At 40.7% G+C, this 15,545-nt stretch overlaps 1 protein-coding gene across 4 annotated transcripts in view; it reads right to left on the bottom strand.

Moving 5' to 3' along the window:
* oxr1a (oxidation resistance 1a) overlaps nt 1–15,545 on the bottom strand; it is a 167,091-nt gene that overhangs the window by 111,994 nt on the left and 39,552 nt on the right. For 3 of the 4 annotated variants that reach the window (XM_025911800.1, XM_025911801.1, XM_025911802.1), the window contains exon 1: nt 3,108–3,148. The exons of the other annotated variant lie outside the window; for it this stretch is intronic. In XM_025911800.1, the coding sequence (XP_025767585.1) occupies nt 3,108–3,133 (26 nt within the window). In that variant the 5' untranslated portion in view covers nt 3,134–3,148. Of the gene's footprint in view, nt 1–3,107; nt 3,149–15,545 lie in introns of those variants that run through there. 4 annotated transcript variants of the gene reach the window in all.

Here is a 15,545-nt window from a genome sequence, read left to right as displayed (position 1 = left end):
GTGCACTTCAAACATCTAGGCTGTACCACGTGTCTTTAGCCATGCCAAAAGGCAGGTATTTATACACCAGTGACCCAAAACTTTAGGACCGCTCACAAGATTTCTCCAATCTGATTAAAATTCGGATTAGAACGTCACTGCTTATATGGACCCAAGTCCACAAGTGATGCGATCATGATGTACGTTTACATGCATTGAGCATTTGAACAGAAATCATTCTGACAGGCGCAGTATCGTCTAGCTTCCCGGAAATACTAGAAGAAGTTGATTTCCGATCTAAACGAATGCTGCTGGATTTCTCCTTTTATCGTCACTGTGCAACATGCCACAGATTTCAGTCTCTCCCCTCTCTCATATTTGTGACTTCAAGTAAAACAACTAACTGCTGTAAAGGGGGATAATGGATCATTTCACCCTGAACATCAGTAGAAGTGTTTACATGCACACTCGGTATGATCCAACTGCAAGCAAAATTTAGAATCTTTGGATTGACGTGTTTGCTCGAACCATTTTTATTCCAATCGTCTTTTAATCTAGTTGCTCGTGTCCATGTAAACATGGCTACAGATAAATATGGTTACAGATAAATATGGATTGTCTTGTCACATGTCAGAGTCTGGCATATATCAGTCTGCTTGTGAACAAGTCTTCGACTGTGACTTTGGCAAAGGCAACAATGATTCATTCAGAGCATCTCAGAAACAGTAGGGCAGGGTTTAGGGGATTTACAGGAAGGTTTGAGTCACAGCGGCTCCAACATGCAAGGTGTGACGCCATATACCACAGGGGAGCAACAGGTCTTATAGAGTTCACACCTTGGTAAGTCTGAACTGCTCTGGCAGCAAAAGACTAATGCCAAATTAGGCACAGGCTTGTTTTAACTATTCCAAATGCCACATGTGAAGGTAGGGTGAAAACCTTTCCTCTATTGTACCTGCCTCTTAAATGTGTCTCAATGAATCTCAGTCTGATGAATTAAAAGTTACATTTTTGTAAAAAGTATCTTTTCAAAGACATCAAAAGAGGTGCCAGCTGTGCACATCAAAAATGTTCGAAGTAAGTGATTCATGAATAAAAATGTTTGAAAGCATCCTCCCTCATTTCCTCCTCACTCCTGGTTAATTGTTCTTTAAAGTGGAATATTTAAGAAGAGCTACACACAGATGCAGCCTCAGCCTTTGAATAAAAGAGAGACCTGATTCAGGACCATCCCTCTAATGTTTGCTGAAGCCTCATCAGAAATGGTCTCAGTCGAAAGGTGTCCATCAAGACATTCATCAAGACATAGAAACTGGACCAAACAGGTCTTATGGAGTTATGAATCAATGTTTGAAATGTTTGGTTCAAATCATTGTCAGTATATGGAGGGGTTCAGGAGAGATTAACAACAGTAACAGTGTCGGTAAGCGCCTACTGAGTAAAGCACGGTGGAGGCTCTATCACGGTTCAGGACTGCTTTTCAGACAGTGGTGTTGGAGATCTTGTCCAAATTTATAGAATTATAAACACAGAAAAGTACAATCAGACTATCCGTCAGATTGGCAACAGGTTCATTTTTCAACATGACAATGATCCCAAACACACTGCTGGCGCAGTAAAAGCATACCTGCATAGAAAAAATAAAAAATAAAACACTATCTACGATTGATAGTGTATGAATAGAGACTAATACAAAGAGAGTAATATAAAGGGAACATTATATTTCACTGGGATAAAAAATTCAAAAGGAGCCACTTTTATGCTTAAATCGTTAGAAAATGCAAACCTGATTAGACATACAATGCATATAAAGGACTTGCTACAGTTACTGCGTATACACTCAAAAAAAAATTACTGTCAAAATTATTGCTTCATGTTTTTTGACAGTAATTTTTTTTTTTTACTGTTTCTCTAAGGATTCGCTTCACGTCTGATTTCATATATGTGCTGTGTATGTGGTTTACGCACTCCTTTCCGTATCACTTTGCTTCCTTTATGAAAGCATAGATGTTCCAGACTCACTCTCTGTGCAAAGCATACTGGGACGTGATGTTCTGACACGTTCAGGCCTGAGTTGTTGTTCAGTTTAACTCTGCATAAGACTTTAAATCAGTCTCTGGGGTAGTTTTAAGATGCATTTATTACATTTCCTTTTGCTTAAAAAAAGTCTGTCTAATCAAACAATTTTGAATAAAGAATTCACTGCAGTGGAAAGCACGGACCCGATTCTTCCTTTATAACTACTGTGAGGAAAAAAACCCTGCAACAATCATCTGTTTCTCAATTTTATAACCACTATGATATTAAAAAGGCCTTTACTCCAATATGTCCATTATATTGCTCTCATCTGCTGGCAAGGCTGCACAGAAGCTTTACAATTATTCAGCCAGACGGCCCTGATTTTGTGCGTTCGTACAATAGCAGAGAGATGAAATTGCAAATGGATGATGCCTCTGCGAAAAACTGGAGTGTAAAGTGACACACGGCTTCAGAAAGCCTGTCACTACAGCCTAATGACGACTCGACCATCTGGTGTCAAAAAATCAGGAGGGCCTATAAAGACACTGTGACCATTTCGGAAAAAAGTACCTGTTCTTTGATCCTTTCAGTGGTTTCCTCTACAACCTCACAAAGTCTTTCAAATCTCTCCAGTCTGCACTATGGATATGAAATCCCAGCTTTCTATTCAAACAAATACACAAACCCTGCTTCTTTCCAGACAACCTGGCAAAACCGACTGAAAGTGATTCCCAAATCATGCAAAAGGTCTCATTTAAAGACCCGTAACTCTTGCAAAATTAAGTTTTCACCTTTGTACTTAAGGAATTTGCATTAAATTACTAAAAAGCTTACAAGAAAAAAGCCCCGCCATTCTTCTTTCTTTGATTTACTTGATTAAAGGTCTGAATACAACAAAGTGGCTTCTCCACTTTTCCTTCTCAACGTTGCATCCATTTGCAGAGCAAAATAAATGATTACCATTGTGGTTTTCTCTCATTATTTCTTTTTCTACCTTCAAAACAAACCTCGGTTTAAAGCAAACCTACGTTGATTTTTTAGACACTATTAGAGAGAGAAATTGCCTTTGGATAAAAAAGGAGGATCTAGCAAAAATAGTTGGTACATACCCAGCACGCTCTAGAATGGGTTCCATTGACTCTTGCGCTGAAGAGATAATGGAATCGATCCCTCAAACTGCTTAACTTAAGCGTCTGCCTGTCATGTGACCTTGTCCTCATTAGCAGAGTGGGGCACTGCGCTAATTTATTTACTTAATATAACCTCGACAAGCAGGGATGCACAGACAGAACGAGGAAGAGGAGGCCTGAGCTGGCCAAGCTGATTTGAGCCTGTTACTGGAGCCTGAGTTAAGACCTGAGGAAGGAGGTGTGCGTGTATGTTTGTGTGTGGGGGGTGGGTGGAAGGGTTGGGTGGTGGGTGGAGGGGATACAATGACAGGAAAAGATTGAGATTGACAGGACAGAGGGGAAAAGGATGGGGAAGCTGTCAAGGCTAGCAAGACAGACAGAGACAGAAGGCTAGTAATGCAGAAGGAGCAGAGAGGAGAGGAGGAAGAGGAAGCTGGCTAGAGGTACTGTGGGGCATGGGGGTTGTTATGTGCCCTGTTTTGCCTGGTCCTCGCTGCATATCCCTCGTGGCCAGACTCCAGGGGCACGTCACTTGGTTCTTTTCCAGGTGGTAAAAGCATAAGGGCTCCTGGTGGCGGAGATGTGCCACACTCACACTCAGCCATCTGGTGATGAGTCACTCTGTCTCTGTGCTTGTTTGCTCTGACTGGGCATAAGATTGTTTGCCATCAATGTGTGTGTGTGTGTGTGTGTGTGTGTGTGTGTGTGTGTGTGTGTGTGTGTGTGTGTGTGTGTGTGTGTGTGTGTGCGCGCCTGTCCCTTTGGCAAATTAGCACCCCGTTTTATATGATGTCAACTCAGAGGAGAAATAATCAGTAAAAGCTGAAAGTATCTGGATTTCATCTGCAATCTGGCAATGAGTGAGGTCACTGCCAGATTGTCCTGTTCACTGAGAGCAACAGAAGACATCAGTGAGGGTAAAAATATAGTAAGCATGATGGTAATTTGGTTAAAAAATTTAATTAGTTAATTAATAATAATAACAAAAAAAATCCACTGGGGACAAGTGAAATGACACTAGCAATGTAACTTAAAATGCATCTGTGCACTGCAAATGAAATGCAAAAAGTAATGGAGACGCCCCGGAGGCGATGCACACAGTAATCTCCTCAGTATTGTGCATGCCTGATGGCAGCATGCATGCTGCCTCCTAGATAGATGGAGCCAACTAACAGCTCTGTTCTCGTGTGACAGCTCCCCTCCTCCGGGCCACAGCTGACCCAAATCTATGGGTTTTTTTTTTACTGTGACACTCTGGCGCTCCGCTCTCTCCTCAAATCCCAGTATCATTTCTCACACAATTATCATGCCGGAGAGACTGGTGTGGCACCCTTACTTTTACTGCCCCCTATCTCCCAACACGCAGCCTTACTTCACTGTACAGAAAATTGCAGCACAGATTGGAAAAAAAGCAGGAGGGTTTTTTTCCCCACTGGAAAAATCTCACAAGACAGATTTTCTAGTAAATGTGTGTCTGTATAAGAATGAATAAAGGGGGCTGAATTACCAGCACCCAGAAAATATTTTTATGCATGACAATTGTCCGAACCAAGCTATCTGTTTTTATGCTTCAGTGAATGAAGGAGGAAATACACTTTCCCATTCTTATGAATGCAATATCTCTCAAACGCTCTGAGGGGATGTCTTCAAATTTACTAGTGCTCAAATGTGAACGCATTAGAATTCGGCGGTCATGGTCATTATAACCTCCAAAAAAATAATAATAATAATTCATACACTAGAAATATGCTAAGGATTTCTAACAGGACAGGGTGATGACATTTTATATTCAAGTGTGTCATTACTCTGAGATAATGTTCTGAAGAAACACCTCTTCTGGACATATTTCTGTTTAAAGAGGCTCCAAAATGTTTTCAGTTGGTCAAAGTTTGGACTGCAGGCAGGTCAGTTCAGCACCTGGACTCATCTATTAAAGCCATGCTGTTGTAATGGATGAAGTATGTGGTGTAATAGGGTTGTCTTAATGAAATATGAAATATCCAAGGCCTTCCTGGATGTTGTCTGGATGGAAGCACATGCTGCTCTAAAACGTGTACATATATATGCCTTTCAGTGGTGATGCTGCCTTTCCAGATGTGGAAGTTGCCAGCTCCACAGGTACTAATGTACCCCCATACCATCAGAGATGAAGGCCTTAGCATTAGCCTCAAATGAGTGCTAATAACAAACCAGATGGTCCCTCTCATCTTTAGTCTGGAGGACCGAATTTTATTTAATCCAACCACAGAACAGTTTTTACCTTTGCCTCAGTCTGTTTTAAATGAAGGCAGCATTACTGGATCGTGTTCATATATGGCTTCTTCTTTGTGTGATAGAGCTTTAACATGTGTTTGTGGATGGCACGACGAACTGTGTTCATAGACAATGATTTGTGGACGTGTTCCTGAGCCCGTGCACTGATTTCCATGACAGAAACACTCCTGTTTTTAACGCAGTGCTGCCAGAGGGACTGAAAAACACGGGCATCCAGTATTGACCTTTAGCCTGAGCTTTCTCCAGATTCTCAGAATGTTTTGATGATATTATGATGAGATAGTCAAAGTCTCTGCGCTTATTCTTTCGAATAGTACTCTGAGTAGAACAATATTGCCTATTCTAAACTTCTTTTATCTTCCCCCAGACAAATGTCACAGTACTAATATAATGTAAATAAAATGATAAAACTTTAAAAAACACTTAAAAAACACAGAAGATGAACTAAAACTATATAACTATGAATTATCATTTTTCTACCTATAGAAGTACTCTGTAGAGTAAATTCTTGTCTAACAAATAGGGAACATTTACTAGTTACTGCGTCTGATGTTTAAAAAAAAAAAAAAAAAAAATCACATTAATGTGACCTGATTGGTGATCCTAGATCGACGCTCCTATTGTGACACTATTTATAACTATTGGTGCCAAACAGAAGGCTGGCCTTGAGCGTGCTGTCCTGTTACATTATAACTGTAACAAGAAACAACACACATAGCATGTTATGGTCCCGGGACTTAAAACCCACAGCTTTTCAAAAAAACAACAGTATGACACACTAGTCACAAAATGTACTGAAGAAAGAAACATTTCTGTCAGCTCCACATACACTGTTATCATTGAAATTAAACATAACGTTTGATCATTTTTGCAAAAATATGTTTCATATTTAACAAATTAAAAATTGCATCAGGCCTCTGTGAAAGTCTAATGACCCAATAAACCTGCTATGTTTGTTAAATACTAGTATAAAGGTGGAGCCAGCAAAAATCCTGATGGAAAAATTGCTAGCTAATATGTATAAAGGTAGAAAAAATACTAATTTACCACAACAACAACAACAAATTAACTTAATACTTAACATCTTATATCTTTAAAAGTAGCATGTATTAGTTGTGTGCCTCTCCAAACCACTCAAGTTGCAGATTCTATACATTATAATCTATGCTGACCACAGACTGTATATAAACGATGAAGGAGCCCTTGTAACATCATTGTAATCCACTAAATTGTGGATTCCTTATTTGAAAGCCTCAGTGTTAGTGGCCTGGTCACCACAAAATTGATTTATTGGAACCCAGAGGGAGGCGCTGTTAGCTATGGCTAGCACATCTGGTTAGCGAGCTGCATCCAAAAAGCATACAGGTGCACAGCACAGAAGTATAGACCTGCTGATTAGTGCTTAAAGGCTAAAGAAACACTCGAATTTACCCCCAAAACTCCAGCACAGACTACTTGGATGGCATTTTATATAATTTCATTAGAATTCTTTAAAAGGCACCAAAACCACAATAAATTGAGCATTCAAATTCAGTGACTGGACTTTGCAGAGCTGAACTCTAGTGGCCAAACAAAGGGTTTTTGCAGGGGCCCAGGCCCATCAGGAGTTGCATCCGGCCATGCTTTTTTGTGAAAACTGATCACTAAGCTTTATTTGACTACCTTGAATTCAAATGTGAATTTTACTGTTGTAATATTGTTATATATCAACCCTTTTCCCATCAGTCCGAGGCACTCAGTGAAGCTTTATATAGACATTGAAATCACACTTTCTTACAAATCACCTCAACTGTCTTTATACGGGCTGTCACTGAGTTGGTAAGAGCCACATGGCTCAGCAGTTTTTATGGCTGACTCAACCACAGGGCTGTCTGTCACTGCGAAAGTCCTGCCAGAGAGCAGAATGAATACGCTGGGGCCAGCGCTGGATTCCATCTTTGCAAGAAATGCTTTTCCCCTGAAATATTTTGGGTAATGAAACTCCACCCGGCCCATCTGTATCCTAGACCGATTTGAGTTGGGCAGTGCATGATGATGTTTCTGAACAGAGGGTGAAGAATGGCTGAGATCCGTAATGCCTCCCTGACAGACTACAGCAGCAGAATACTTAATCTGCACACCTACCTGTGAATACCTCAATAGAGTGAGCTGTAAAGAAAGAAGCACAGACTTGGGCAGATAATGGAAAAAAGGGATAATATCTGACTAATCTTACCCCACGAAATAGTAAAAGGAATTTCTTTTAGTTCCAAGTGTGGTTTGTTTATGTCTTAGTTTGATGAAACAATTGATAACTGGTAACAAATGACATGCCAAGTGCATGAAATAGTGGATAAAGAGGGCTTCATACCAAAACAAAGGTTCCTCATGGAACAAACTGACTCATGCCATCGCTTTCCTCCCCACATTTTCACTGTAGTTTATCCATCTACCTATGATTATGTGTGAAAGCTGCAGGACGTCTCACCCTCTCTTGGTGCATAAAAGCGAACTTTACAAACAACCAAAAAGTGATGCAAGCATGCACTAATCAGAGGAACAGATGGCTGTATTGATTTATGGTTGAAGCATAGGTACTTTGCGTTTTAACAGTGTCACATTTTAGAGGCAGACGGTATTGTCGCATCGTTGTAAAATCTATGCCATATGTCATAATCAGAGGTGGGAAATTAAGTATTTGGTGCAGATGTCCATAATCGGTGGTCGTAGCTAACTTCACTGAGAGGGAGAAAGATAAGAAAGACAGGAGAGGAAGAACAGAGGTTCTATATAAATGCAAGGACTGCTCAGTGGCATTTGATAGACTGGAAATTATTTGGATCTATACATGATGTTTATTATTATTTTAATAATGAGGTTCAGTTCGTGTTGCACAAAATTAGCTGGTAGAAAAGTTCTCCAGCAATTTGTTACTTTTATACTCAGAGTACTGTTCAGAGCGTGTACTTTTTACTTCAGTAAAGAAGTTGAATCCGTACTCCAACTTTTGCCAGAGTATTTTTTTTTTATGCACTTCTTAAACTTTATATGTGTCTTTTGTCCTGTCTCCCTCCCCTCACACCCAACCAGACACAGCAGACGGCTGATTCTCCCTGAGCCTAACTCTGCCGGAGGTTTCTTCCTGTTAAAAGAGAGTTTTTCCTTCCCGCTGTCACCAAATGTTTGCTTCTAGGGAGGCACTGGATTGTTGGGGTTGTCTCTGTATTATTGCAGGGTCTTTACTTTACAATATAAAGCTTCTTGAGGCACTTTATATTGTAAGAAAGAAAGACAGGCTTGGAGCAAATTACATAAATTTTAATTATGATTTGGTGCTATATAAGTAAAATTGGACTTAATTGTATCTATATTTCTCTTTAAGTGATTAATGTGTGTACCTTTGCAACTTTCTAATATAATAAAAAGCATCTGCACCCTAAGAGCAGTTTTGATTCTGTTTGTAATTTATTTTAAGCTGCATGTTAGCACTAAATTCCAGCATGCAACAGCATGACTAACTGCATCACGCTTTCTTGGTGCTGTCCTCTGCACTCCATGCTTTGTTCATCATGTACAGGTTGCAAGCAGTGAGTTTAAAATGAAAGAAGGACTGACGCACATGTTCAAGATAAACCAGGCTTTTGCTGCCGTTTCACTTAGTCAGCTGCCTTTTTGAAAACTGGGTCTATAGTTGAGTCATCACTAAACCAGAGCAATGAACAAACAACCACTGTGTGCTACCTGAACACGCTCATACGCAGACTTTATGTCAGATATACTGAGTAATACAGGTACAGACTTATTTCCACGATTAGCAACACTGACCAACTTAACGTTGCACTCAATTGATGTTGCGCTATCAATCCGATATTACGCTAATTGAGAGTCACAACTGCAGCAGCAGAGCTGTGGTTTCTTAGGTGCAGAATGCACCAGAATAATGGGAAGAGCAAAGCATTTTCAGTTTCTCAAGACCAACCTGAAGACAGAGAGACCCACAAACAAGCAGCAGACACATGCAGGTAAGGCCTGACAGAGCAGCTCAATAGGAGAAGCACAGCATTTGGTGATGTCTCTGAATTTTAGACTTCAGGCAATTTAGACTGCAACGGATTTTCATTCAGTTATGAAAAACAATCCTTTAAAATGTTTTTTTTTTTCAAGTTACTTGCCTCTGAGCACGGGGAACTGTAAACTCCTAGTTAATTCCAGTTAATACTTCATATGGACCTTATGGACTGTAACATGGACATATGGATAAATGGACTGTAGCATCATGCACAGAAAGAATGACCTAGCTGGGCTGAAATGCTAAAACAGTATTAAGTTAAATCTTAGGCTGTTTTTGTATAAACTTCTTAAACTTCTAAGTAAGCTTAAAAGTAAGGCATTACAATGCAAACTTCATGGGTATAGCTTTTATTTTAAAATAGTGCTTAGACCCAGCAAACAGGGTCAACTTAGGTCTACCGGACCCATCGTCCAGTGGAAGGACTCCTGCTGTTCATGAGTCCCACATGTTTTACATCACATGAAAAAGTGCACAAAAGCTAACCCTGTGCCAAGTGACTGTTAAACCAATACATTTACATTAGAATTGTAATTTTGCGTTGTTTTCACTTTTTATGTGACCTGCGCTAGTAGCACACGTTTAAAATGTGATACGTGAATTACTGCCTCTTGTTGATTAACAGTTTGTTTTTTTAATGACATCGTGGGCAGCATTTGTTAAGAGAACATCCAGTGTAAACACTAAAATAAATCCTGTGTTGGCAAATAGCAATGCAAAGAGCTTTATCCCCGTCTCTCTCTGTCTCTCTCTCTGTGATGTATTGAGTAAAGCCTGTGACAAGGGAGCAGCGGAGAATAGGCTTTTAATCAGAAAGGCCGAGTCCTGCGCAGAGCAAGGCTGGGGGGTAGGTGGATGCAGAGGGGAGCATTACATAAATAGTTTTAGGCTGCATCAAAATTCATCATGAGATCAGACATTCATCTTGTCAGATTTATTTTTAGAAAGGGCTTACATCATGATGGCAAAGCAGATTAACAGTTTACAAACTGAAAACAATAGCTGAAGCTAACAACTGCAAATAAAACCCCTCAACATTTGGAGTATTTATCCTCCTGTTAGTGGCCTCTACTGGTGACCAGAGGAAGTGCAACAACATTCGCAGCCTATGGGAACCTTAAATTACTTTGTCATGTTTAAAGACAAGTAATTGCTCTGAATTGCAGTATCCAAACAAGAAAATGCCACCACACCTCTGCCACTGATGCACTAATCCTTTCCAAGTGTATTATGTAGCCATTTTCCTGTCTGTGAATACAGGGTCCGTGAAAGCCAGTCACCCAAACACTCTTATGACTAATGGCACCTTTCAAGCGAGAGTCGCAGGAGTGAGAACGACGCACACACACGAATAGTGAGGACAAATGATGCAATGTCACTGTGCGATGCAGCTGTTTGACAGCCTGGAATGAAGACGCTCAGTGACAACACAGCTTTGTTCATCACGCACAAATAGCAGAAAGTGTTGTGTGTGTGTCCCTCAGCTAACCGGGAGAAAAACTCAAATCTTTTGACATTTAAATCAGACACCCAATAGAATGTGGACATGAAAACCTCGGGGGTCGAATGCTCTTGTCTTCTGGAGTCATTTCCCCACTGTCGCTCGCGTTCTGCCCGGCTTCCCTCTCACTCACACCTCAAGTCGAAGCTGCGAGGAACTCTTGGTGTGACTCTGCGTTCGCACGCTCACTCCGGGTGACTGCTCACAGGTACACAGCCAAGAGACGAGTCTTCGTTAGCGACAAGAATCACTGAATAATTTGTGACTAATCAATATGAAACACACAGACACATTAAATTAGCATTGGTGTTGTTTCCTACTGAGCGTCACAGCCTTGATACAATTTACCGGGCTTCTGATTTTAATGACAGTTTCTTCAAGGCATAATTGCATTTATTCACTTCTAGACGTGCCACTTTGAGTACATTGTTTCCAACTTCTAGAACATTAGAACTGTTTCAAGTATGCTTACCGTGGTTATTTAATGGCTAAGTATATGTTTCCCTCAAATATGAGTCATCAAACACGATCCAAAGGCAGGGTTCAGTCATTTGTCAGTGGGAACACCAGGAGGAGGAAACAGAGCTTTAAAAGCCTTTCTCACTGTGAGTAAGGCTGTATGGCTCCAATGTTTACCCTTTTGCCCATTTGATTCTGATGACTATGACAACCAGTAAAAAAATTTTATGCATTTCAAAAAGAAAAAGTCTTGAATGAGTTATACAACAGCTAGCCTGCAAACAAAGAGAATATATTCTACCCCTGAGCTCGTTCCTGTGAATTATGTATGCAGCAGAGTGGGTGCACTGGGCTCCTCTACACTAAATGACCTTTCATGATAACTGTGGTCCAGTGTCCTTGGGCTTTCAGCCTGCGAGTGGATATTATGCAAGTGGGATGACAACATTGGACTCTATGTTAGTTTTGAAAGTCACACATGTCAAGGATAAGAGGGCCAGACGAAGGAGGCGCTTCTCTTTTTTTGCACCTTTTATGGATGGTAAGAAATCTCTGGCTCCCTAAATTCATTTCCAACATGACTCAACTCCTGAAAAAACTGCCTGTATTTTCCTTTGTGTCTCCTATCAGTTTTAGCTTTAATTATCTGTGAAATATAGAGCGTAGCAGACTCTATCTGCCATATATCCAACTACCTGCTGTATACCCATTTATTCAGATAGAGCTTAAAACCCCGCAAAACGATAACAGTCCAATTGGTGTCTGTCAAACCAAGCTGAATGAGCTGTTTTCTCACAAACAGTTATGACTGAATGGACGACCTGAACTCGTAAAAAGACAGAATGCTTGCTTTATTTTCTCCTCCGATTAATCAGTGCACTGGCAACAATACAATGTTTTCATCTATCAGCTAAAACATAATCTGATGTGACTCACCTCACAGCCACATACTGTAATTACAGTACTAGATGATGAAGGTGGTCTGGTTGTGTGCACAGTGTCCAACTATGAAACTATTACACAGCTTGTGACTATTTTTGGCATTGCCTTCTTTCTACCTCTAAAAGTGTCTAATATGAAATTTAAATCTTTAGAATGACTCGCAGTATTATTCTTCAGCGTGGTCCAAATTAGTCTTCTATATGGTTTCAGCACTGTTTTACTGAGTGCTTGCAAGATGAAGGTTCACAGTTAACGTTCACCTGGTTACGGGTAGGGTTAGCTATTGCACCACCCCTCTATATGGAATTTTCAATCTATTTAGCTTTGCGCAATGGAAATCCTATTAAAAAGGAAATGCAAGGTAAAATGTTCTATGTTTAGGAGCCAGTATTGTTGATATAGATACTTTCAACCTATAGAGGCACATTATGGAGGGGAGAGCACTGTGTTTTTATTTCCAAAACAGTTATTTATTTAACACAGTTCAGTGGGATACATACTGAACTTAGAGGATAGAAACAAAGTATCAAGCCTATTGCGCTAGTATCGATCCGATACATGTACCAGCGTTGGTATTTGGATCAATCCCACCATTTCTATATCTGAAAAAGGTCATCTGAAAGACAGTTTCCACTTATACAATTAAAGAGAACACATCTATCAAAGGATTAAAAGGACCCGATCCTCTCACCACCAAAACTCTTGATGCTGTCTTGATCCTTTGACAAAGAGTCAAAGCCCTGTCAGTATTAGATTTGATAGTTTCCCTGTGTATGGCTCATGACTGCGTGGCTCTTGCATGTTTCCATCTCCTGTGAACAACGCTGACCCTGAGACAGATGGCAGGGACCACATTACTATCACTCAGTGAGACCAGGACCTGCGTTTATAAGCTGTCTCCAAGGACAACAGCGCTATCTGCTCTGACAGCCCCAGCTATAACTTGATCCAGTGAAACTCCGTAGGTAGTACTCACAAGCAAACCCAAATTATTTTCCATGACCTGATGTAGATATCAGTTAGGGTTTATCCTCCCTGAGCATGTCTGAGGTGGGTTCAAATACACTGATTAGCGAAAAATGTCAAAATTAGCACCAAACTCTAGACCTGGTTATATCCAGCGGATGCCTCCTGCAGCTAAATCAAAATCTGGATCGCTTCCGAGGGAAACGTTTCGTTGCGAAGCAGCTGCAGAAGTTTTCTACAGCAGATGTTGAGTAGTCTTATTCCTTTCACTCACTTGCAAACAAAGTAGGAACGTGCAGATGCGCGTGTCTCATTAACACAGGAACTCCCGATGGCGCCAATCAAAAACAAACATACTATGTTACCTTGTTTTCAGCACCAACAGACGCCCCCACTTCCACTTCAAGCAGGCTAATTAGGAATCGTTTATTAAACAAAACACTGAAATATCACAGCTATAAGGAAAAAAGAAAAGAAAACACCCCTTCAACATCAACAACAAGGAAAAGACGAAGCACCCCAGACCTCAAGCAGCATGATTCCATATGGGGTTCCGATGTCCCAGAGGAATTTAAACTTTGGACTGAAAGACAAAAGGTTCTGAATGCTTCATGTAAATTCAACGACGAATGGGATCAGGAGATTGATGCTCTGTGCATTGCAGTAATGCAACACAGGGTAGCATTGGACATAATTCTCGCCGAGAAAGGAGAATTCTCTTTAACAACACATGTTGCACATACATTCCAGATAATGTGCACTCACCGAACATGACTGATGCTCTGAAAACACTCAGACAACTTCGGGATGCACAACAACGAGACTATGCCGCAAACACAGAAGACTGGCTTACGTGGCTTTTAAGCGGCTCTTGGAAGTCCCTGCTGATTAAAGGACTTGTTTTTGTTGGTGTTATAATACTGTTATTCTGCTTCAATTCATGCTTACATCACCCTATCACAGAATGAAGAAGGTGATAATGAGATAGACACTTGGATACAACATACTCACGAAACCCACTATTTTATGATGTCTTGACTACTAATGTTTACAAGTGGCCGTAGGCTGATACACTGTTAGTGGTTGCTATGTACATATACATATGTACAACAGGAGGGAATGATAAGAGATTTTTTAGGATTTTGGGATTTTTATTATGTTATGCTTAAAAGTACATTTCATTATCTAAATGTGTTTGCTCTTTTCAGTATTTATTTCTGCTTGGAGGGTTTCTTATAATTTAGTTAATGCATTTTCCCTCCCACGTGGGACATTTAGGTTTTCTTTGGATTTCTCCATCTATATGCACTAATTTGTCCGGCACCTGGACATTTCCTTTCTAACCACTGCTCGTCAGCAGTGAGTTACCCATTTTAATCCTCTTAATTTTAATACTTTACAACTACACAACTGCGGCACCTTCTCTGGCACGAGAATCGAGAGAGGTAGTTGACACGGCCTTCTACTTTCAAGCTATTCTTGAAAGCGGTGTCATCTTTACGTGATAAAACACGACCGGTTTCTCTCTTTTCACCAGTACTTGGGTGGCCAACAGCAAACAAAATAGTGGAATAGTTCAGCCTCCTTATTGTGCTGTAAAATCAACTTATTCCACCAACAAAAATAAAACAACAACAATACCTTTTCAACGCATACTACGTCTTACGGACCAGGTTTATCTAAAATAGCTTCCAGCCCCTTTTTCAGGCGAGCGTTTACTTTTAGGAATGCTACCAACCCCTCTGGGCGAGCCGAGCCTAGACGTTTTACGCGAGGTGTCTGAGTGTTAATATTCACCTGGTTGCTGATTCACTGCCGGTCTCTCAGGTTTACCTCATCGACCCCCACCGCCGTGGACCACTTATAAGAACGCTGGCCAGAACCCGAATGTCACGTCTCTGGACTTTATATCCTCTACCTAGAGAGGAGCTGTCGACAGACTTCAGCGCGGGCTTCTCACGACGTCAGGACTCGATGAGGCTTTCCTGTGGGATCTCACAAAAATGCTGTGTCCCATCCGGCTCGAAGGACCAAGAAATGTCAGGAGTTTTCCTGTATTGCAACTCAGGTCGGAATAAAAACGCTCAGACAGGTTTAACGTGTACACGGTCGAGACTCAGGGAGACTCGCGCCCTGCAGTAAAAAGAAAGAGTCTTTATTCAGAGAGCACATACAGGAAGAGAGAAAATAGAACTGCAGGCTTCCTGTGTAACTTCCCCATTTAGGA

This window comes from Oreochromis niloticus, linkage group LG11 (assembly GCF_001858045.2).
Source record: "Oreochromis niloticus isolate F11D_XX linkage group LG11, O_niloticus_UMD_NMBU, whole genome shotgun sequence".
Classification (NCBI taxonomy): Eukaryota; Metazoa; Chordata; class Actinopteri; order Cichliformes; family Cichlidae; genus Oreochromis; species Oreochromis niloticus.
This window is presented reverse-complemented; position numbering and strand designations above follow the sequence as displayed.